The following is a 24,432-nucleotide window of genomic DNA, read 5'->3' as shown; positions in this document are numbered from 1 at the left end:
TGTAGTGGATGCAGAGCACAGATGGATCCTTCATGTCCTTGGTGTGTCCTCCTGTCACCTGGTTCAGGACCTGTCCTTCAGCCATGTCACAAATGAGGACAGGCAGAAAAGCAAGGGGCTTCTGGGGTGTGCAAGCTCCAATTCCCTTCAGGTCCAGTCAAAAGTGATCCACCAGTTGCTTCTGCCTGATTAAATGGGCCCTATGGTGACTTCTTCACTTTGAATAAGATGCCACTGCAGGTGCCAAAGAGTTTCTATTGCACCTGCACCAAACCAACCTCACAGAGAGAGGGAGGAAAGGAGAGTAAATGCCTTGCAGGGCTGGGCTTACCTTCCTCAGGGCTGGCTGGTCTGAGAGGCCACTGGACGGATTTATTTTTAAAGGCTGCCTCTGAACATTGTGCCTCAAGAGCAAACCCTGGCATCACCTGCAGCTGAGAAGCCGTGCTCTGGGTAAAGGATCCTGCAGAGACACATCCTGCTGGATGCACAGGCTGCACGGGTTTGGGACGGCTGCAGCCCCAGGGGATGGCAGGCAGGTTCAGGGAATCCTAAACCCTCCAAGTTTATGCAAACGTGCCCATCAGCCACATCCTCCCTGCTCTGTGCCCCTCTGCCCAGCTCGCCCCATCACCTGCAAACGCTTGGCTTGGCCTGAGTTTAACACACATGTAAGAAAGGCTAGAAAAGTTTCCCTCACTAGGACTGTCCCGGTGCCAAACAGTTTGCAGACGCTTCGGTAAGGCCGAAGATGTGTGAGCATCACACATCTCATCCCCTGGGTGCGACACGGCACCGTGCCAGGAAGGGAACCGTGAGTGCCAGGGCTCTGCTCCCCCTGCTGCGACACCCACCAGCATCACCCGTGCGGTGCACAGCGGTGTTCCACCCCCAGCCTTTTGGGGACTCTGACCCCAGAGCAGATCCAGGCTCCTGCCAAGCCATCCCACGCTGGCTGGCCGCTCCTGCCGGCGCCGAGCGTGCTGGCTCGGGCTTGCCTTTGCTGAGCAGGATTTAAATACCGCAGCGCGCTTCAGAACCCACCCCACCTCCGACAGACACGGAAAGTAAGTGCTCTGTGCAGAGAAAGTTTTTATCTTTCTTTCTTTCCCCCTCTGTGGCATTTCTGTTTTGGACGGCATCCAGCTAGGCCTGGCATGGAAACCCCCGGCTGTTTTTTGTGTGTGTGCAGAGCGGGGAAGGATGAAGGGAGAGGGACAGTGAAAAGATGGGGGGAGGAGGCGAAAACACTCCGGGATTTCATCTCCCTTCCCCAGCTCCCTGCTGTCCCGTGAAAGCCGGAGCCAGCCAGCGGCACGGCACCGCACGCCAAGAAGGATCTCAGCATCCAGGAATGGTGAGTGGGTGTGGGTGCGAGTGAGCGCCCACCCCTGCGAGCCCCTGCGAGCAGGGCCGCTTCCGAGCGGGTTTTCCAGGGACAGCTGGAGCTGCCGGCAGGGTCAGGATGTGACATCACTGAGCGGAGAAAATCCCTCGGCCCCGGTTTCTCTAAAGAAACCCCCGTGAGCGCTGGAGCGAGGCAGTTCTCCCTGCCGCTGCCGCTGCTGCGATCCCCAAACTGCCCATAGTCCCGAAAGAGAGCCCGGCTTGGACTTTGTGTCTTTTTAACTTTATTTTTTTTTTCCTTTTTCCTCAATAAGAGCAGAAAGTGCAGCGGAGGGATTTGAGACTGGAAGCTGCCGTGCCGGGGGATGAGGTGAGTCCCGGGAGGTAAAAAGTCAGCACCGCACCTCTGAGGATGCTCCTGGGGCGCTTTTCAGCACGGAATGGGCAAGACCTGGGTTGGCATTAGCCTAGGAGAGAGCAATTCTTCACCCAGTCGGGCCATGGACGCCTGCAGAAGGCTCTTCCCCTTCCTCGGGGGTGTCCCAGCTCAGCAGCCAGTGTGTGAATGCCAGGAGCCTGTTTTGGGGATGCTGGGCAGGGATCCGTGCGAGTGAGCGGCGGTGAGCAGGGACAAGGGGTCCCTCGGGCAGGGGACAGGCAGGGGCAGGGGGACAGACAGGAGAAGGCAGCACACGAGTTTCCCGAACGGGACAGCCCCGGCAGCGGCTTTGCCGGCGTCGGAGGGAGGGTGGAAAGTTGTGGGCGGGGGAACTGGGTGAGATCAAGCGGTGGAGATGGGTTTTCCGCAGCTGGCTTATCTCCTCTCTTCTTCTTCCTTGAGCTCGCGGGCCTGGAGCTCCCGGTGTTTGGAATTACGGCCCTGACAACAGAGTGATCACCCTTGGGACTGAACCAGAGCTGTTGGACACCACTGAGGCCATTGGACACTTCTTTTCAGGGCTCACAGCAGCTTACTGGTAGTAGCAGTGGGATCTCAGCTCTCAGGAATGAGGTACCCCCCAAAAACCCCAGCCCCACCGGGAATCTCTCCTAAAATGAATGGGAGGGACATACTGCCTCTAACCTGGAGAGATGCTGCTTTGCTTTTCTGCTTGGAGGTGTCTTGTGTGGTTTGAGAAAAACTGTATTGGTGCCTTTGGGCCAGGGAGCTGCTGCTCTGCTGGTGGCGTGGCAGGGAGGCAGGGCAGGGAGCAGGACAGAGCAGGGGGACAGCAGGGGACATCTGCAGGGTGGGTGTAAGCAGTCCTGTTCCTGGAAGCCATCCAGGTCCGTTTCTCACGAGCTGGGGATTTCCAAGCGCCATGTGAGCTGGGGGAAGCACCAGCACAGCTTCCCGCTGGCAGCTGTCCCCAGCTGGAGCTGGGGTTCTGAGTCCTGCTCTGCTCCAGGGATTTGTGCCCGTGGATGCTCTTGTGGGTCTCTGCAGCACCAGAGGAGCTTGCACAAGGAAGGTTTGGCCGCAGGGAGATGCTGCTGAGAGCCCAGGGCTTCCCTGAAGCTCCCCTAGCCCATGTGCTGGGCCTTGAGCCCCCTCCCGGCATCTTGTCTTGGCTCATTTCCTGGAATTTTCTATCGTTTAGGTTATATTTGGGATCAGCAGCCAACCATCCCATTTCTCACGGACAGCTCAGCTGGGGCTTGGCTCCAGCAGGAAGCACAGAGGGAGTGGGGCCAGTGCCCCAGGACTCTGCTCCCCTGCACCCTCCTTCTGCAGCCCTCCTTCCTCAGATGATTACAAGGCTGGAAAGGCTTGTAAAAAGAGGGAATATGCTCCCTTCCCTGGAAGCACCATTTGCCCACAGCCCCTCCCTGGGTCAGAGCTGTAGTGTCTGCAGTTCAGGCTTGCTTGGGAGAAGTCTTTGGGGCATGAGTCCCAAGAAGCAGCCCTGGTTTCAGAGATCCTCTAGGACAGGCTGAAGACCAAACTGCATCTGGACTTCTTTGGGGCTTGAAGGGAAGCTCAGAGGCAGGGCTGCTGACTTCTCAGGCAGGCAGTGAGGCTTCCTAGAGCAGTGAAAAGCCAGCTGGGGCCAGCAGGTTTCCGGGCAGACTGTCCATCTGGAGGCTGTCTGTCTGTCTCAGGGCTCTGGCACATGGTGGCTGAGGTGATGCTGTCTTTCTCCTCCATCTGGGATGGGGCTGGGTGGGACTTTAACACTGCCTATGGTGGGGAGAAGGGAATCCCCTAAAGCAGAGAAGCAGTAGAAATCTGTGTGCCCCAAAGGCAAGTTCCCTGGGGAAGCCTGAGGGGGATGTGCAGAGCTGGTGGTAATTAACCTACACTTTGCTCTAAGGTGCCTGGAGCTGGGCAGGTCTGTGCTCTGCCTCCTGGGCCTCTTCCCAAAACCATGGATAGCTGGAGTCTCCCTGCAGGTTGCCCACTGTGCTGGACCCCTCGTTGTGCTCCCCCATGGTCGCACTGCCCACGAGGGTTGGAGTGTGCTGCTAACACAGCAGATTCCAGGCAGATGCTTCTGCCGGTGTGTCACTGTCTCAGGATGGATCCAGGGAGGATGCACTTGGCTCTGGAGCCATGGGAGGTGCTGGTGTCAGAGCTTTCCTCTCTCCTTACCCTTCACACTTGTTAGGGATTTCCAGAGACCCTTGCAAGGCACTTTTCCCCTGAAGGCTTTGCAGCCCTTAATGTAAAGGGAGCCTGGGGAGGGAGATCAGTTTTGAAATTTGGGACACTGAGGCAGGGAGCCAAGGACCAGCACTGTGACCATCCTGGAGTCTGGCAGTGCATCTGTCTGATCCTTCCTGCTGGGTTTCTGAGGTAAGCTTATTTGGGGTCAAAACCAGAGGTTTTCTTTGGTTGACCTTGCCCCCATGTCTGCAGGACTGTGAGGAGGAAGCCACTCTCCCTCAGTTCTGCCTACTCTTCCCTTTTGTTTTGTTGTGTCTAAACAGACCTTTCAGAATTGTTCTTATTTTACTACAAAGCCCTCATCTTTTTGTGTTTCTCTGTGGTTTCCAAATGATAAGAAAGGAAGGAAGGGGAAGGGGAAGGGGAAGGGGAAGGGGAAGGGGAAGGGGAAGGGGAAGGGGAAGGGGGGAAGGGAGGGAGGGAGGGAGGGAGGGGGGAGGGAGGGAGGGAGGGAGGGAAGGAAGGAAGGAAGGAAGGAAGGAAGGAAGGAAGGAAGGAAGGAAGGAAGGAAGGAAGGAAGGAAGGAAGGAAGGAAGGACGGAAGGAAGGAAGGAAGGAAGGAAGGAAGGAAGGAAGGAAGGAAGGAGGGAAGGAAGGAAGGAAGGAAAAGAAAAAGAAAGAAAGAAAAGAAAGAAAAAAGAAAAGAAAGAGAAAGAAAGAAAGAAAGAAAGAAAGAAAGAAAGAAAGAAAGAAAGAAAGAAAGAAAGAAAGAAAGAAAGAAAGAAAGAAAGAAAGAAAGAAAGAAAGAAAGAAAGAAAGAAAGAAAGAAAGAAAGAAAGTCTAGATAAAAAACAAAACCTACCCTCAAACCTGAAATTAGCAGCTAAGCCTGACTCTGAACTCACAACCCTTCCATCCAGTTAATTTCCTTTCATCTCTGGACTTGCCAGCAATCTAAGGACATCAGTTTTTCACATGTCTGTGCCTGCTACCTCCCCAGCAGTGGTTCTGCCTTGTCCTTGCCCAGGTTAACCCTGTGCTTTTTTGGTTCTTGCTAAACCCCACTGAGCTTATAAAACCAGCAGCAGGACTGAAGCCAGCAGCAAAAACAGGGGCAGGACTGAAGCCCAGCAGCCTTCATGGCCAGGGGTGGGATTTGTGGCCACTCAGCTGGGTTTGTAGCCAAGCTCCTCAAAGCCAAGGCTATTTTGGGAGTGTGGGTGGGGGGTGAGCACTAAGGACGCCACGGCGTGGATGTCCCATGGGAAATGTCAGTCTCTCATCCCCTTCCAGCCATCCTCTGTGGGGACACAGGGTGACAGCAGGGCAAGCCTCCAGCTCCACCTGCTTCACTCCTTGTCCATTCCCAAGTATAGGATGAGGTTTGATTTGGGGGTTTGCAGGTGCTTCAGAAAGGGATTTGTGGATGCCCAGAGTGCCAGCACCATCCTGTAATGGGAACTGTGGCATGGGGAAGAGGGATTGCAGCCTTTGGCAAGGTTCCTCTTGGAAAAGCTTTGATTTTACATGTGGGAACTGAAGGCAGAGAGCTGCAGGCTGCTGCCATGGCGCTGGCCCAGGCCCTGCTGGGGCGGGACCTGTATGATCATGTTGTAGGAAGTTGCTGTCTAAGCTTGTTGGACAGCACTTCACCCTTAGGATTTCCCAAAACAGGCAGTGTGAGCAGTGATTAGGACTTGGACGGGTCTCCTGCCCCACCCCAAGCCCTGGTGGACCACAGCATGATTTCTAGGAACACGACAGCCCTGAGCATCAGACTCAGCTGAACTTTGCACCATAAACCTTGGAAGATCTCCCATTTTCCGTCTCTTTACATGGATCTGCCCCAAATACTTGATCAGTGATGGAAGAGCACAGGTCAGGTCGAATGCATAAAAGGTGGAAACTGGGAAATCTGATTTTGCATTGGCTGAGGCCCTTTTCCCCCAGTTAGACTCAGGATATGTCTGGGTCCATTCAAAAAGGATTTTGCTTTTCTTCCCAGAAAACGGGTGGTTGCTGAGTCTCTGCCTGAGGGGAATCTGAGGCATTGGTAACTTTGCAAATCCTGTTTGCTCCAAGCTGGTGGATCCCATCTCAGTGCCCCAACTGCAAGAGCCAGAGCTGGGATCTCATGTCCTGGTCCTGGCCACCACTGCTCCCACATTTCCCTCTACATCGACTTCTCTGGGCAGTGAAAGCTCTGAAACGAGGTAGAGAACAAATGTGTTCTTTGGCTCAGTGCCTCCCTCTGATTCTTCAGGTCATAAATCCTAGGATGTATTTTTGGCTTTGTGTTAAATGTAATTTCTGGAGAACATTTTTCTCCAGTAAAGATTAACAAGGTCTTTTAGTGACTTGGTGATTTGGTGGCGGTGATGATGAGGGTCCTGAAAAGGAAACTGCTGCCTGGGGAGCAGAGAGGCTGTGGTGGCATCCTGCAGGCTCAGGGACCAGTCAGCTCCCAGCACTTGGGCAGCAATGGCTTCTACTCTCCATTCCCACTTGAACAGATGCATGGTAGGAAAACATCTGGCAGATGTTTAGCAGTTTTGTTGCTTTTTTTTTTTTTTTGAACTGGTCTTCTATTCAGATGGTGCTGAACCACAAAGCATGTTCCCACCTGCCTGATGAGTGAGAGCAGCTTGCAGGGTAACACAGATCCAGCTGTGAATGATGGAGTTGTAGATGAGTTACTGGTCTGGCTTTAGCAGATGAGATGTTTATTTCCCAGTCAGTGGCTCAATATTTGCAGAGGACTTGCAGTGTGAGGCACTAAAGGAAAACTGATTTCACTGCTGTCAGCCCCTGCAAGTGACATGTTTGATGGGATGTCATCTGCCAGGGTGGCTGCTCATCACCATGGAACTGCTCAGTCTCTCTGCAAACAGCAACAGCTCCTGAAGCAGAGCAGATGGAGCCAAGGCCAGCAGAAATGGTCACATAGAGAAATGTCTGTTGGCATGACTTCCCTTGCTGAAATTCCAGGGAAACCTGGCTGCAAGGCCAGGCACTGCTCAGCCCCATCATTCCTGCTTTGCACTACGGGCAAAGCCTGCTGTGTGTCTCATCCTGAGGGTATCCCAGCACTTCCTACATTACTAAATTTGGATCCTTGCTGCAGTGGTTATATATAAATATATATATATGTATGCATACATATTTCTGAAAGCGTTACATGTTAGCAAGCTCCCCAGAAGGCTTTTTTTAGAGGTGTTATCAACAGGATGTGCTTGAATATGTGGAATCCAGGAAGTCCTGGATAAGGGCTTTTCTTTAGAGCCTCCCTGTGCCCAGAGTCCCTGGCCTCCCATGGAATCCATAAGGACTACTGTAGCTCAGGCCATTCCCCAGGGACAGATAGGAGTCATGACATCATGCTGGCTTCATCAGCTGGCATTTTGGAGAGATCTTTTTTTTTTAAGTGGGAAACAAGGTCTTTGCCATGGCTGGAGTCAGTTGTGTGGAGCAGGGGATGAAAAAGCATCCAAGAAACATCCCCCAGTCATTGCCCTGAGGCAATACATGAGGGTGACAGGGATATGGCCATTAAAATCCCACCTAGCCACCTGAGATGGGGAAGGTCTGCAGATATCCTGGTGTTGAAGTCATACTGCATAACACTGTGTGATGGCTGTGACCCCCTCTGTGGGGCAGAAAGCACCTGAAAACACAAACTTTTTTTGTACCTGGGCACAGCAGAGCATGGTGGGGTTTGGTACCACTGTGCTGTGAGCTGTGTAAGGGTGGCAAAGCTCTGGCACCAGCTCTATGGGAAAGGCTGTGGTTGTGCACCAATGGCATTCGTGCAGATCCTGCAGGCATTGGGATCATCACTAGGTCCTACTGCTCCCAGTGATGACCCCAAGGTGAGGCTTAAGGGGAGCAGAGGGTTTCACTTGAGAGATGTTTAGCTGATCACAAAATAGGCTCAGGCTCAGGACTGAGTTTAGAAAACAAAATTTAAATAGCAAGCTTTTGGCTAAAGTTGTCTTTTTAACGGTTCATCCAAGGTTTGCACCATTCCCTCCTGCTTGTGTCTTTGGGTCAGTCACTTCCCTTTTCCATAAATATTTTCCTTCCTTTTTCTTTACTGCTTCTCCAACTCTTCCCATCAGGGGGAGGCTGTTGGAGGACTTTCTCTTCCCTAAGCCTCAGCAAGGCATTTAGCACAAGGAGTCCTTGCTCTCACATTAACACCACTGGTGATTAATGCAGGTAATGAAATGTAGAATTTCAGCCTGTCCAGGACAGCCTTGGGCGGATGGGATTTCCCCTGGACTTCTGGGAGGAAAAGGAAAGGAAAATACAGCCCTCATCTGTGCTGCTAATCTTGGCCAGGAAGGGGTGAGCTCAGCACTTTGCTGAGCCCTGGAGTCACCCGGAGCATCAGCTCCACCACCCCACGGGCTGCTGTGTGCATTGTGTGCACGCCGGGAGAGCTGGCGGCATCCTGGCACTGTTCTGCTGCTCTGCTGGGCTGCATTTCCCTTCTTCGGATGTGGGTTTTGTTCTTTTGGACAAACACACCAGACAGAACAACAAAAATAATCCCCCCTTTTCCCACTGATCCTGGCGCTGGGGCTGTGTGAACCAGCAGCCAGCTGCGGTCGCAGCGTGGTCCCCGGGGCCTCACTTGCCAGCCGCTGCTGCAGGGTCAGGGGTTATTTGTATTGACAAGTCCCTGGGAAAGGGACACTTCCCCTTTGCCAGGAGAGGAAAAGGCCACCAGAGTGGGACTGCCCAAACTGGTGAACTCTGCTGATGGCTCTCACTTTATTGCTGCACTTGTTGGTAGAAGCCTGGAGGGAAGAGGTTGGCTGGAGCCTGGTGAGCTCCTGGGGTGCTCAGGAAGGAGGAAGGGCTCTGTTGGCCATCAAGCCTTACATGGGGCACATGTGTCAGGGCTTACGCTCTCCAGGGCCAGGAGCTGCTGTGTGAGGTGGCAGCAACTGCTGCAGGTCACCCTGGTGGGTGTGAAGGGGCCAGAAGCTCACTCCAAATCTGTGTCCCCATGTGCTGTCAGAGCAGTGGGGTCAGCCAGCATTCTGCTGCGAACCCCTGCAAATGTGTCCATGCATGCAACTGTCATCATGTGTGACTGAAATGTGTCTCTTTCTTCTCCCAGAAACCTCCATCCCTGAAGACCCCAGCCCTGGGTTTCATGTTGCTCTGAGCCTCTGCCCTCACCCTGGCTGGCCCTGCCCGCAATGGCCCTGTGTCTCAAGCAAGTCTTCAACAAAGACAAAACGTTCCGTCCCCGAAAGAAGTTTGAGCCGGGCACACAACGCTTTGAGCTGTACAAGAAAGCCCAGGCCTCCCTCAAGTCCGGGCTGGACCTGAAGGCAGTGGTGCAGCTGCCTCCTGGTGAGAGCATCAATGACTGGATCGCTGTGCACGTGGTGGACTTCTTCAACCGCATCAACCTCATCTACGGCACCATGTCGGAATACTGCACGGAGAGGAGCTGCCCCATCATGTCTGGGGGGCTCAAGTACGAGTACAGGTGGCAGGATGACAGCAAGTACAAGAAGCCGACCAAGCTGTCAGCCCCACAGTACATGTGCATGCTGATGGACTGGATTGAGATGCTCATTAACAACGAGGACATCTTCCCCACCAGGATAGGTGAGTGTGCTCTGCTTCCCCGCCGGAAAGCTGGGGTTGTAACCGGGTTGTAACCTGGTTGTAACCTGGTTGTAACCTGGGGTGCAGGTTCCCAAGCTGCTGGTGAACCTCAGGGCTGTTATTGATCAACTTTGCGATTCAAAGTACTGTGGCATTTCCTGTTCCATGTGTTTCTCAGTGTCTGTCCCACACCCTTTTGCTCTAAACTGAGTTTGGGATTTCTCATCCTTCTACTAGGGGATGTGGAACACAATGTTCTCGTTTTCTGTGTTTGAACTTATTCTGTGTTCATGAGAAACGAAGGCTGGTAGGTCATTAGCTTCCTTGCCTTCCCTCCTCAAGAGGATGAGCTGCAGGGCTGTGATGGTCATCACATCCCTGCTTTTCTCTCAACTAATCAACTCAGTTTCTTTCTGGTTTTCCACATAGGTTCATGGTCCCATGATCCAACCCTTGCTGCTTCATTCCTCAGCCCCTTTCCATCTCAGCCCTGATTATACCTCACCTCTTGCCATGTAGCTGAGGCTCTGCCTGAGCAGAGATGCCCATCCCCAGGATGTGGCCTTGCCACTGCCAAGGCCTGGGGTGTATAATATACCTCTCCAAAAAGTTTGCCCTTAGGAGCTTGCAGCAGCTGCCAAAGCCAGCACATCTTTCAGACTAACCCCTGTGCTGCTGACCTGCAATGCTCAGCAGCTGCCAAGGTTGATATTAGCTCTACTTAGCTGCTTTTTGTCATTTGGGGAAATGAGTTCAAGGGTTGGAGCTGATGGGGCTTCCAGAGTCTCAGGTCATGCCTTGGAGAGGTTGTTTTTCAGATGGAACATGAAGCTACTTGAATGTAAAAAAAAAGATTTAAGGATTTTGGGGAGGGGGAAGGCATAGCTTTGCAAGTCTGCATGACCTTTTTTGTTTGCCAAGCAGACAGACCTGTGTTAAATCAGTGCAGCTTATGATCAAGATTTTCATTAATATGCTGGGAAACATTGAAGAAAATAGCTTGTGTGGGATTACTGGCATTACTCACTGTTGTAGCCCCATTTGGCTGTGCTGTACATGTGGTTGTGTGTCTTTTTAAGGAAATTCTCTGGCCCTTGGAATCTGAGAGGGGTTGTGGGTCTCTGCAAGCAAGAGGGGAGACAGTGCCTGGAGCCTGGTTATGCCAAACTATTTTGGCTTTGGGATGGGGTGTCTCCCCCACACCCCTGATCTGCTCTGGCTGCTCTGGCTTTGCTTGGAGTTAGGGTGGGACAAGTCCCTGAAACCAAGACCAGCAGGCACTCACTGCCTTCCTCCCCTTGGCCTCTTCCCCAGTGACCATTACTCCCCTGTGTGTGCTGGATTCTCTGGTGATGGGAGGGATGCAGTCAGGCCTTGGGCCTTTCCTTGATGATGGAGATGTGGAATGGACACAGGTAACACCGGATGTGATTAGGGAAGGAACATGGACTCACTCTTAGAGCAACTCTGTACAGGAGCATTCAAAACCTCCCCTCTGCCTTTTCTTCCACCCCCAGCAAGAGCTGAAACTGAAATTTGCAGCTTTCTCCCACTGCCATAATGAGTGAAAAACTCATTGGCTTTGGGATGGGGTGACTCCCCCAGACCCCAGATCTGCTCTGGCTGCTCTGGCTTTGCCTGGAGTTAGGGTGGGACAAGTCCCTGAAACCAAGACCAGCAGGCACTCACTGCCTTCTTCCCCTCACTGGGGCGGGCAGGGCAGCACAGTGCCAGCTCCCCATGCTGGAGGACAGGCAGGATGCCTTTGGGGTGTGTGGAAGGGGCAGTCCTGGGACTCAACAGGGGCATTCACTGGTGGATTCACTGATGGAGGCATCTTTCCCTCGTGGGCACAGTGGTGTCCGTGCACTCCAGTGATCCAAGGAGGCTGGAAGCGTGGCTGGCTGACAGCATCCGTGCCAGATACTTTGGACCAGCAGTCCCAGCTCTGCTGGAGACAGCAAAGTCCCTGTTCATTCTGCCTGCACAGACTTGCTGCTCCTGAGGGGTGAGACAGCAACCACAGGGAGCAGGGCAGGTGTTCCTCTTCCTGAGGTGGCTTGTCCCCAGGGAGAAGATCTGCATGCCATTAAAAGCAGAGGCACAGATGTAGACTTCCTCTGTTTTCCCTCCAGCCAGAAAGGAGTGTCCTGATCCAATTTCATGCTTTTCAGGTGGGATTTGGGATGTGATGCTGCTTGACACTGCTCTGGGGAGTAAAGGTGTACAGGGAGTATTAACACCTCAGGAAACAGGCAGCCATGGGAGGGACATTGCAGCACCCTCTGCTCGCCCACATCTCTCTCTCTGAGCTGCAAAAGCCTAATACAGTCATGGTCCTGGTGGTTTTCACCTCATTTCTGGCACTTCTCTCTCTGAGCTGTAGCACATCCTGATGTGGGGAGGGATGGCTGGTGCCTCTGGTTTCCACTTCTCCTTTCGTTTCAGTTTGGGAGCAGTTCTGGGTGAGATCCAGGATGACTGTAAGTGAACATGGGTCAAATACATTCTTTTCTCTTCCAAGGCTGTTCCTGGGGTCCCTTTTCCAAGCCCTTTTGTTGTGGGGACCCTTGTGTCTCCTGAATGACTTCAGGCCCTGTGTCAGCATGTCTTGGTGGTTTTGGCCTCACACAAGTGAAAGGGAATTCAGGCTGAGGTTGCACTCTAAAGCACATGAAAGGCTGTTGGAGGAGGTAGGGGGAGGAGGGAGCTGGTGGCACTTTGTCATCAGTGTGTCCCCAATTATCTGCCTTTCACTGGCCTGCCTTGTTCACTGGGTAATTGCTTGGCAGCTCTGGCATTTCAGAAGATGGAGTGTTTGTCTGAAGGGAAATGCACTGGATGACAGAGGAGGCTGGACAGGATGTGGGGCTCCGGGACAGCGGCCAGGGTGACCAAACAGAGGTGCTTAACCTCTCTCCTGAAGAGCAAACCCTTGGGAGAAGACCCAGGACAAGGGGAATAAGGCACTGAGAGGACACAGAGGAGATGTGAGCTTTTTTAAGGAAGGGAAAGGAGCTTGATGAGGTGATGAGGGAAAATTACAAATGTCACACTTTGGAGTTGTGGTGAGACTCTTGTAGGTTTGCAACAGAGATGGGATTTAGTATGAAGGTTTGTTTCACTCCTGCTTGTGCTGGGGAGGTCCCTGGGCACAGCTGCCCACTATCTCAGCAGGTGTTTCATGACAGCTTTTTCATCTCAGCTTCCCCTCCTGGCCCCTCTTTGTCATGTGCAAAGCTGCCCCAACACAAATATTTCCCTGGCTAAGGCCACACGACCGCAGACAAAACAGACTTTTCCCTTTTTTAAACTTTGTTTTTCTTAGAAACAGCAAGTGTTCCCCAAACTCACAAACACTTCTGGAGGCTAACCTCAGCATCCAGGTCCATCCAAGAGCTACACAGCCTGAAGCAGCACATGATTCAGCAGGACTTGCTGCTAGGCTCTTGACAGCTGAGAGTTATCTCATGGGTCAGAGGGGGGAAATCTTTCAACCCAGGGTGAGAGGCTCAGCTAGAAATGAGAGACATGGTTCACTGACTTGTGGGCTCACAGGGTCCTTAGGCATCACAGGGGAGACCTTGGCTGGGGTAAATGGTCACAGCTCCAGTGACCAGAGCAGAGCTGGGCTGCTTTGCACACTAAAGCATCTGTTCCTTCAGCACATGTCAGAGGTGGGAGGGGAGCAGAGTGACAAACACCCTTGGTTTAGCCAAGCTGCGTGATGCAGAGCTCTTGCCAGCTCTGCAGTGAGGCCAGAGGGACAGCAGGCATCTGACACGGCAGGAAGGGAGCCCAACACCAGCCCACAGTTTGTGACCTGGCAGAGTTAACCAGCAGGACTGCAGCCCTCGGATGGCACCAGTAGAAAATCCCTGTGGTGGAGATTATTAGCAGGTCTGGGGGGGCTGCCAATCCCCTGCATACCACAGCAAGGGTTGGGGCAGATACTGTGTCTTCCCCATGCCCAGGGAAATCTACCTGCAGGGCTCCATCCCACTGCCTAATCCTTTCTCTGGAGTGGGAACCTGTTTGTCAGACAGTTAAGATGAGACAAATCCCCGCATGGTGTGGATTTGCCATCGAGCTATGCCAACCTGATGGCTATAAATCTACAGAAGCAGCAGCTTTCCCAGACAACCACATCATTTAGTGTGTGCTAGTGCTTTGTTTCCAAGCTTCCAACCAATGTAGCTGTCCTGAAAAATACATTTAAATGGAGAGTAAGCATTTTTCCCATGCAGGGAGAAGAATAAATGGTTCTGCAGGTGTACTTTCGCCAGCTGGTAGAACTATATCAGTAGATTTATTCAGTGAGTGGCCACATGAACAAATTATCACCTGGAAAACATCCTCTCCTCCCAGTAATCGTTTTGCCCTGTGCCTGGGCTTAGGGAGCTGCTGCTGGGCAGTGCTGTGCTGAGGAGGGAGGATGGTTGGATGGGGTTTCCAGAGCCCATGGCTGTGTCTGCACTGGTCAGCCCAGGTGTCCTCCATCAGCACCATCGTGGCTGCTGAAACCTCCCTGTTGTCAAATGAGTGCAGACGCAGGGTTTGGAGCAGCCCCAGCGCCGGAAACACCCCGTGCTCCCTGCCAGATTTGCCTGCGGCTCGACAGAGCGCCGGCCACAGGAGGTTTTATAACAGTTCTTGGAAAGCTTTTCAAAACTCAAGCCTGTCATTCAAGCATAGTCCCCAAACAATTATAAAAACCAGAGAAAATCTGGTGTGAAATTATCCGATACTTTCTTGCCATAACAACTGGAGAAAAATGTTCAGAATTCAGCTAATTATTGGTGTTCTCTCAGCTGGCTCTTTTTTACATAATTTGTTTTGTTTTTTTCTTCTGCTTTTTTTCTTCAAAAATTAATACCACACCAGCTTGCAGCTGCCATCATGCCATCAGTTTTAAACAGGGCTTTAAAGACTCATTTTTAGGAAAAATGAATCACTGAACACCACGGTGGCCAAAATGAAATTGAGAAATAACAACAATTCATCACGAAGTTCACTGAATTACTGCATTTGCAGAGGAAAAAAATACAATTGCCAAGAAGCAAAATAGCTTCCCAGTACTGATTCATCGTGAAAAAATTTAATTGGCTGGTGCACAAGTGTTGGGGATAGGAGATGGCAGGAAAAATCCAGGACCTTTTGGCAGTCCCTTACCCTGAGCACAGGCACTTTGTTACCTCTCATTTTCATTTCCTTTTACACATGGTTTCCTTATGTTTTGAAGCAATCAGCACAGAGTGAGAAAAACAGATTCCTTGGAGCTTTAAATCATACCTTGGGATTTTCAAGCAAAACATCCAAGACAAACTAAAGGTGCCAATTCATTTCAGGGCTGTGAGTCACTCTGCTTGGAGTGAAATTTTACCTGCTGTACTTACAGCTTTTGCCTTGGCTTGGAGCAGAAATTCTTCCTAATATCTAAACTAAACATCGTGCAAGAGTCAGAGGGTGGCTGCTGCCTGCCAGGCTGTGGGATTGCTGCTGCTTTCTCCAAGGTTGCTGGATGGTGAGCACCAGCAAACTAAACGTAATTTCAATGCTTTTAAATCAGCCCAGGTGGGTGTTGTGATGTTCTGCTGTCCTCCTGGGGCAGTCAGACCACCATCAATGGGATGAACTAGGATGGTGTTTTTTGGTCCCTGCAAATGTACAATTTGGACTGGCTGGGAAGGGTGAAGAGAACCCAAGCAGTGTCACCCCTTTGGGGTGGTTTGTCCAGCCTGGAGGTCCATCCTGACTTTCCCCTGGCCTGCTGTATTTCTGCTAAGAGGACATCTTAGCCATGCAGGGCCTGTCCCACCAGACTCATCCCTCTGTCTCATCCATCTGCTACTGTCCCTGGTTTGTGCCACAATGTGCCACTTTTGAGATGGAGCAAGTCCCCAGGGCAAGGGCCACCAGTGCCCCATTCCCAAATGCCATTTCTGGGTGCCCTGGCCACCGATGGGGTCTCTGTGCTGGCCGTGAGGCTGATCTGCCTGGTCCAGCCTGGCAGGGCGCTGGGAGCTCTGAGTGGAGCAGCCTGGCTGGGACGTGCTGGCTGCAGGGAGGAGGCACAGCTGTCCTGGCTGTGTCCCCTCTCGTGCTGCAGAGGATGTCACATGTGGTGTCTGCTGGACATCCGCTGCACCAGCAGCGCTGACCCAGGGCAAGCCGGATCTGCGCCGGATCCTTCTGCTGCTCGCAGATGCAGCCTTTACTGCAGAGCCCTTTTCTTTCAGCTCTGGGCAAGGGGGTGGGGTGTTTCTCCAGCTCCCCACCAGCATGGCCAGCGCCTGCTGGGGCTGCTGTGGGTTTCTTTCCAAGTCACTGGAGACCAGCAGCGAGGCACCACCGCTGGCAGAGGCAATCTGCTGATCAGATATGTGCCCCGCTTCCTTCCCGAGGGGAAGGGCTTTGATCAGCTGGCACAGAGCCCTGTGCCAGATGCAGGGTCCAGTCAAGCATCTCCAGCCTGTACCGAGGGTCCTGGCACAGGAGACAGACTTGGCTGCAGCATGGGGAGAGGAAGCTGTGCCTCCCTGGGCAGGTGTGCAAGCGAGAGGGGTGCTGCAGGAAGAAAGAGTCAGAGCAGGAGCCGAGTGATCCCGAAGGACCACAGTGAGGGCTGTGTCCTGACATGGGACCTGGAGAAATCCACGAGTGACAGGCAGCCACCACTGCAGCCTGGCCATGCCTGGAGGGACGGCCACACACTGACACCTGGTGATGGACACAAAGAAGGGCAGCTCAGCCTCAGCTCCCCGCAGCTTCCGATGCTCCAGGTTCCTGTGAAACAGTGGCTGAGCAGCCCAGAGGTGAGCTTGGAGGTCCTGACAGCCTGATGGTATCTTTCTGTACATCATTAGGTTTAGGAGTTCAACAACCCCCATTGTTGCTGATGAACATGAGATTTTAATTAGCTAACCTTTAAAGATCCTTTGTAACTCAAACTATTCTTTGATTCTGTGATTTAAGCTGAATCTCTGTTCCCTAATGAAAAAGCTGCTTTTGGAGAACCCAGAATGCAGCAGGAGGTGTCTCTTCCCTGAATTCTCTCAGCTGCCAGCATGTCCATGAGGACTTGCTGGTGACAGATGTATAAGACAAGACAATTCCTGGCTAACCCCAGGACAAAATCTGTGGAAAGCCACTTGTCACCATCTGCCATGTCTGGAGGTGGCCCTTCAGGATCTGCACCATAGATGCTGTCAGCCCTGGGAGCCTGAGATCTGTTTGATCTGTTGCTTACTCTCTGAGCTTATTTCCTTCTCAGTTCAGGACTGGGCTGAGGGGTGATGCATTCCTTCACTTTCACTCTTTGCAGTTTGGCAATAAATTCCCAGTGATGGTCAGGTCGGATTTCTCCCTCACTGCCTGCGGTTGCTTACTGGGATGGGTGACAAACTGAAGGCAGCAAATGCCTTCCTGCCTGCTCCTGGGCACTTGCTGAGATCCCAGCTGTCTCTGGTCCTAGGGAGATGACAGGCTGTCCAGAACAGTGTGTATTCCCCAGCCACTGCCCAGAAATGTGCATTTACCAGCAAATATTTTGCTGCGATGAGCTTTATTAAAAAAAAAAATAAATAAATGTTTCTTAACAAGTTCTTCAAAGCTGGTCTGCAGGGTCCACCCTAATGGCATGTCTGAGTCCCCAGCTGGGTGATTCCAGCTTTTATTTGGTCAGCAAAACCTGACTCAGTGCAGAAAGCTCAAAGGAAGCCATTGATAAGTTGCCGTGTCCCTCCTGACTGCAGGGGAACCCGGAGAGCTCTCTGATCCCTGTCTGTGTCAGACTAGCAGGCAAGGAGAGCTCTGTAGCCAAGGGTGTGCTGGGCAGAAGCAGATCTCCAGTCACATCTCTAAGGTGCTGGCATAGGGACAGCCTGGTTGTACTTTGCCAGATGTGAACACCTTTCCTGAACAGTCCTGATGGGATCTGTCAGAGCTGGCAGTGAAACAGGTCTTGCTGAGGTTCCTGCTGCAGGAGCAGCCCTGGAGCTGCAGTGTGCTCGTGGTTATGCAGAGCAGTGACCACAAATCAGTCTCCAAACCACCTCTCTCTGTGACACTGAGCCAAGATCTGTGTCCTTCTCCAGGTGGTGGCTGGGCCTTCCAGATGTGGCACGAGCACAGACGCTTCAGCCCTGCCCTCTGCTCCAACATTGTGCGTGCAGGAAAGGGAGACTGGGCTGTGCTCAGGGTGACTCTGCTTTAGACCAAAAATAATTTTCTTTTATGAGTTCCAAACGCAAAGCCTTCCCAACCCTGGCGATTGAAAACAGGCTCTACACGTGATGTCAGGACAGAACCTTTGTGTTTGCCACCCACAGAGGAGAGGGGCTCAGCACTGCTGCTGGGAAACAAAACTGCCAGGAGCCCTTGGGAAAAGAAAACAGTTTAAATTGCCTAGCAAGGCTGGTGAGAAAGATTCAAAGATAAAATTACCATTTTTAATTTTTTAGCTAAGAGATTTGCTGATGCTTTCCTGTGCACAAAATGTGTGAGCTGGCCATGGTTGAGCAGAGGTTGTTTGGAAGGATTTTCAAGAGGTTATGTGCTGCATTAATAAGAAGCTAAGGGAGGAGGCTGGTACAACCGTGGGAAGGGAGGTTTTTATTTTGTTCTTTGTGTATTTGCATTGAATTGCTCCGGGGAGAGGAGGAAGCCTCAGGAAAACAAATACCAGTTGTTTCATTCTCCTCCTCACAAAAAAAAAAAACCCAAAAAGTTTAGTGTTTCAAAGCCATGTTTCCTTTAGAGATTTACCCCAAGGTTGCTGGCGCTGATGGTATCACACCCTGAGATTTTCACTGTGATAGCAGCGTATTTTGGAAAGGATGGAAATATCCCACACTGTGTCCTTGTGTGGGACAGAGCTGAAAGTACAGACCCAGGTGTGGTGGGTCCCATCCTATGAGGATATCTCAGGATGATACAGCCACAATGAAATTACAACCCAAACATCATTAAGATGGGTGGTTTTCTTCCTGATTTAATGAGACATTTTATTGAAGTAACGATCAGGAAAAAGGTAGAAACCTCCCCCATTTCTGTTGATGCATCAGAAGTGATGCTTGAGGGTGTGAGGAGGAAGGAAAACAGTATAAGCCATGCTTTTGGGTTCAGGTATCTTTTCTGGTTTGGCTTTGTTCATGGACCTGGGTAAATACAAGTTGACTTATGTTGTGCCTGTGCAGGCTTGTAGGGGAAAGACAGAGGGCAGAAGGATCTTCTGCCACATTGCTCTAGATTGAGCCAGATGTGGAGAGTTGTGGCCTCCTCAAACATATGAGGAATTTCCTCTCCTACAGCAAGTCTCCAAATCCTGAGCCCATGCCTGTGTGAGACTGATGGTTGGGCAATGAGGGAATATGTGGGAAGAGCTCAATGGCACACTGCCCCAGTGTCACTCCTGGCAGTAGCCAAGGGTGTTCTTCCTTGTCATCTATGACTGCCTGTCAAGCATGACAGAGACTTTTAAATGCTAACTGGTTTGGGTTTTATTTGGAAATGTTCAAATGGCTCCCAATTTGCTTCTGCTTTGCAGGTGTTCCCTTCCCCAAGCAGTTCCAGCAAGTTTGCACCAAGATCCTCACCCGCCTCTTCCGTGTCTTTGTCCATGTCTACATCCACCACTTTGACAGCATCATCAACATGGGTGCTGAGGCTCACGTCAACACCTGCTACAAGCACTTTTACTATTTCATCAGGGAGTTCAGCCTCATTGACCACAGAGAGCTGGAGCCTTTGGTAAGGATGGTCCTGGGATGGGGAGGTGGAGGGTGAGCCGTGTGGGCAGGACACAGCACTGCTAGGTTCGGGTTGGGGCTGGACTCCAAACAGTGCTGACACTCTCTGGACTCTTTTGGCCTCCCTACCTCAGACACACAATCATTTTTACTGTCTTGGGACCATCAGCCTTAGTGTTCTGAGAGAGAAATTCCCAGCAGCACCAAGGAAACCATTGATCCTTTCTTAACCTTTTCTTCTGTTGTCTGTGAGCTGAACTTCAATACCCTTAGGGCCACCACAGGGTAATGTCCCCATAGTGACTTGGTAGCTCTAAAGCAATTTGCACATCAAAGTGTTTCCAGCCAGTTGTGCCCACATGGCTTTCAGGAGTCAGAGTTGAGCCAAAGTCTCTTCTCCACAGTTTTTCTTTTAGCATCCCCTGCTTGAGATCCTAGTGTGAATTACACTGAGGCTGCAGGAAGACAAGCCCCGATAAGAGACACAGCTTCAGACAACAGCTGTCAAGGCCATCACTGGATCTCCCAGTTTCCCTACAACCTCCCTTCGGAAGCAATTAGCCAGGCAGAAGGTGAGAGTCCTTGACAACAGCAGGATTTGTGGAAAGCAGAGGCCAGACAGTCCAGGGATCATCAACTAGATAATGCACATAGTTGGTTTTGTAAGAGAAGCAAGTTTGTCACAGGCAAGGTTGAGTGTAGTCTGACCTAGGGAGGACATATTGCAGTGGAGAAAGAATTAATAACAAACCCAGTAGTTTGTGTGCTGTGATAAGGGCTGGGTTGCAGAAAAGGCCGTATCCAGCAGCAAAGAATCAGGGAACACCAAAAGGATATAATCTGAGAAAGAATTGAGAAGAAGCCCAGCTGCTTGCTTAGGATCTGGAGGTGGGGAGATACCCCCTAAGTGCTAAGCACTTTACTCCTCTGCTTTCATTTGTCTAGCCAATTTTCTGCCTATCTGCTCTCATCATGATTTAGGGGGACGGAGAGATGATGACTTAATCAGGGGAGACTTGAATGACAACAGTATTGACTTCAATTATTTTGTAGAATTCAATTGCAACACATCACAATGGCCCTCAGCTCCAGAAAATGGCAGCTCAGCATCAGTCTGTCCTCTGTCAGTGTTCCTCATGACAAACCTCTTCAGCATTGCTATGCAGCCCATAATAGTGTCATCCCCTTGGACTGCTGCTTGCTAATGTAAATAATTAACAACTGGGAGCCAAAGAAGAGGCTGACTTTGCTAAATAAGCTTTCAATACCAATGACTCACATGCATCCTAAGATGATTGATGCGTCTGCATAAATCTCAGGTTCTTTCCCTGTGATGCAACCACTGTCAAACTATAAAGAAATGAGACACATTTGACCCTGGTCTATCTGTGTCTTGAGGCCATCCAAGCCTCAAGCAGACCCAAGAGTTGAGAGGAAAGACCAGGGAGGAGGAAGAGCCTCCTTCCTTCAGGCAGTGAGCTGCTTTAGGTGTGTATGAGTGTGTCCTGCAACCAGGCTGCCTCATCAGCCCAGACAGTGTCCTAAGCTTGTATTTAGTTAGCCCCCAAGAATCCCATGACAGACTTCTAAGCTTTACTTTGTCTGAATCTCCCTTTGCTGCTTCAATTTCCCTTTGTCATACTTCTGTGGGATGTGATTTCTTAGCAGCAAATCTTGGGAACTGAGAATGAGATCCTTTGCAGGGCAGAACTAGCAAAAGGCAGTGATTCACTGTCTCAGTAAGTGAAGGAATGTGGGGCTGGAGAGAAGGCGTGCACTTGCTTCCTTGAGGGCAGCTTGTGGTGCTGGGCTGCAGTGCTGGCAGGGTCCAGCTGGTTATGCACTAAGGCAGAGCTGTGGGGATTTCCTGGATGTGAGGAATGCCTTGGACATTTGGGGCTGGCTGGGGGAGCCCACTGGTGGCTCATCAGCCCACTGGTCACTGCAGTCCCTCCTGTTCACAGCTGCTTTTGTGCCTGGTGTTGTGCTAGCAGGGTGGGTACAATGCTGTTGCAAGAGGATGTGCACAGTCCTCTCACCCTCTTCTTTTCCTTCCAAGATGTTTGCAAAGATTTTCTGTTAGCAGCATGATTTGTTGGCAGAGCATTTGATGGCCAGCTTCTGTACTCAAGTGATTTTGCATGTTATTCCTACAAGAAAACCCTCTCTTTGCCACTGTGCCTGATGGATTTGAAAAACAAAGTTCTCACCACTGAAGATCAGAGTTTGCTGCTTCTGTCTCCCTTGGTTATATAACTAAAGGGCCTTTTATAGGGTTACTCAAAGGTCATCCTCCTTTCCTAGTCCTTTTTTCAGAGTTGCATTCTTCCTTCTCCATGGACCAGTCCTACTTTCAATCTATTTTGGGAGTACCTTTGAATGTGCAAACCTTCCTCTGGGGTGCATGAAGGGACCTGTGGGCACACAGATTCACAAGCCACGAACCCGATGAGCCAGAATCACACTTTTCTCATTGCAGGATTTACAAGATAGAAGTTGAGGTTTTTAAGTCAAGAACAAATTCCATTTCCACCAGCTGAAAGCTGGAAACCTTCCTAATGTAGCTGACATGATGCTATTTTGGCTAAAGAAAACAGTCTGTAATCCTAAACAGAGCTTGGCCTCGCTGGAGATTTCCTGTGGCTCCTGTTATTAGCACTCATTTTCATTGCAGTGTGACTGTGGGATCCCTTGCTGAAAGCACAGGTCCTCTGGGTGAGCTGTGGTCAGCTCCTGGAGCAAGAACTGGCAGCAGCTCCATGTCCCATCTCCCAAGGTAGCTGTAGAGAGAGGCTTGAGAGTGGCATCACCTTATCTGGCTGCTCTGCAGCTGAGCCAGGAGCAGGACCTTCGTCTTTCAACATCTCAGCCAAAGCTCTTTCCTTGGACTGCTCTCAAGGCTAGGGCACAGCCAAAATACCCTTGTGCCACAGAGACCGGGGAGAGTGCCAGGATGGAGCTGCTGAGGCAGCTGAGTTCCCAGGAGGGCTGTCATGGGAAATAGAAGAAGGCTGCCCAAGACTCCCACGGTTGCTTCCCTGGGTTGGTTTTGGACACCTCCCAAACTGCCTGACACGTCATGCTACTCAAACCTGTCTTTTGCACTTACTGTTTCTTTCTTTTCTCTCCCCCTTCAATGCAGAAAGAAATGACAGAACGAATTTGCCACTGAAGGCTTCTGGCAGATGAACTCAGCTGGCTTACTCAGAGTCTGGTGGGACAAGACACCCTGTGGTGGGAGATCTCTTCCCTAGGACTTGCTCTGGGCATTCCAGCTCACTGACCTATGAACACTGCACAGGAGCCTCTTCAGGCCAGGGCTGAATCCTAAGTTTTCCAAGAACCTCTGGAATTTTTCTTCTTTTAATAGATCCCAATCTCTGTTGTATGGTTCCTGTTTTAGAAAGCCACTGACTTACTGGAGAATGAGGCAAGTCTGGTTTACTTTTGCACACTGATTTTAAGACTCAATCCTATGTCTGTCATCAGATTTTCCACGACCTTCCCTCTTGTTTGTCCTCCACTATATTGATCTCCAAATATTTCCTTAGCAATTCCTGCCCTGTGAGCAGGTGTGTCCTTGGCTACCAGGTAATGCCTGTTACCTTTCCCACAGGCAGTGGGTTTGTGGTAACACCTGAGATCAGCCCTGCAAAGCTGGCGGCATTTCATCCCACTGCCTTCATTCACATGGTTAGTTGTTGATGTGCTGTTTTTAACCATGAGCTATGAATGTCTCTTTCTGCCCTAATTCATGCTTTACCAAAGGGACCATTTTTTCCTTCAAGGGATTTTTCACATTTGGAAGAGGGGACTTGATGAAGTTCTAAGATGCATCCAATATTTCTTGGGCTAATGACAAGTGGCCCCATGACTGAGGAGGTGAACTAGGCCACTATTCAGTGTGATCAGCACAGTCTACCTGAGAAAGTTTCAAAAACTGGTGAAAAGAAAGTGTTGCCAGAAAACACCATTTTTAACATGTCAGCATTTCCTGATGTGTTGTCTTGGCTCAAGATGGGCAAATGCTGGTTGCTGTAGAACTGTTGGTTTTCCATTACCCAACCTTACAGCAGGTGAAGGACTCATAAGAGACATCTCCTCTACTCTGTTCTCGAGATCCCCTTCAAACCCAGTATCATCCTGTGATTCTTAAACCTTTTTGACCATCTGCAAGCATAATATTGTTACTTGGTCTGTGCCATTACTCCCCTGAAAGGTATCATGTCTCAAAACTTCCTCCCCTTCTGCTTGCAGTGCCTGATAATTTGTGTTCCCTGTGCCATTTTAATTTTGACAAAAGTATTTTTATTTCTCCGTCTTTATTGTTTTGGGGGAGTGAAAATCAATTTGTCTGAGCCACAGATTTGTTTTGTTTGTGTTTTCTGCTCTTTTTCTGGGAAAGTTTTCTATATCTGACACAGATAATCTTTATAGCCTGGGGTTTGCCCATTTTTGGGGTAGGTAGGGGATGTGGCTAGAAAATGTAAATGTTTAGGCCAACATTAAAGTGCACAAGTGAATTTTTAGTGCTCAAAGCACTTATCTTGTAAAAATATATTTTTTTTTTTAATCTTGCGTACCAGATGTATATTTTTACATGGAAATAAAACAGAGCAAAATGGACACAAAACCACCTGATACATCATTCCAATATCTGTGTAAAATAATCAGTCAAAGTCCAAACATATTTGTTCTGTTGCTAATTAAAAAAACGTTAATAAGCCTGGTGTACTTCATTCTTCCCTGATTCATCTGTATTAAGCAGGCCTAATGAACAAGGATAACTTGAAGAGTTGTTTTCCCCTGAGAGGTGCAGCACTGATGGATCTCAATGCCGTGCTGAGACCTCAGCTTGCCTCTCAGAGAATGGCTTAGCAGAGGCCAGTGTTGCTGGCCAGCATCCTCCCCCTGCAGCCTTTGCACCAGAATTCCCCTGAAGGCATTTTCCCAGCAATTCATGGTGATGAGCTTTCCTCACTGTTTTTTGCAAAGGCGTGTAGATCCTGGAATCTGTGTTCCTGCCTCTTGACACAAATCAGAGCTGCAGGCACAAATTGTGGAGCAGAGGCACGAGTCGACAACAGCTCTATCAAGAAG

The 24,432-nt window shown here is 50.6% G+C and overlaps 1 protein-coding gene across 1 annotated transcript; it reads left to right on the top strand.

Moving 5' to 3' along the window:
- The first annotated feature begins 1,535 nt into the window (after nucleotides 1-1,535).
- MOB3C (MOB kinase activator 3C) lies at nucleotides 1,536-23,949 on the top strand. The gene is made up of 5 exons (XM_014250629.2): nucleotides 1,536-1,717; nucleotides 2,189-2,359; nucleotides 9,084-9,583; nucleotides 19,131-19,333; nucleotides 22,475-23,949. Exons 3-5 carry the CDS (start codon nucleotides 9,166-9,168, stop codon nucleotides 22,502-22,504), a joined length of 651 nt encoding a protein of 216 aa, XP_014106104.1. The 5' UTR covers nucleotides 1,536-1,717; nucleotides 2,189-2,359; nucleotides 9,084-9,165; the 3' UTR covers nucleotides 22,505-23,949.
- The last annotated feature ends 483 nt before the right edge of the window (nucleotides 23,950-24,432 follow it).

Source organism: Pseudopodoces humilis, chromosome 10, assembly GCF_049639895.1.
Source record: "Pseudopodoces humilis isolate 2021_Gansu_Grassland_sample_001 chromosome 10, ASM4963989v1, whole genome shotgun sequence".
Taxonomy (NCBI): domain Eukaryota; kingdom Metazoa; phylum Chordata; class Aves; order Passeriformes; family Paridae; genus Pseudopodoces; species Pseudopodoces humilis.
The sequence above is the reverse complement of the archived record's forward strand: the minus strand, read 5'-3'. Positions and strand labels throughout refer to the sequence as shown.

Bases quoted from the DNA above. Each gene is read 5' to 3' on its own strand.
- MOB3C (XM_014250629.2), top strand. From the start codon at position 9,166: ATGGCCCTGTGTCTCAAGCAAGTCTTCAACAAAGACAAAACGTTCCGT. The intron at 9,584-19,130 runs GTGAGTGTGCTC...TCTGCTTTGCAG, and splicing joins CATCTTCCCCACCAGGATAG to GTGTTCCCTTCCCCAAGCAG. The intron at 19,334-22,474 runs GTAAGGATGGTC...CCTTCAATGCAG, and splicing joins ACAGAGAGCTGGAGCCTTTG to AAAGAAATGACAGAACGAAT.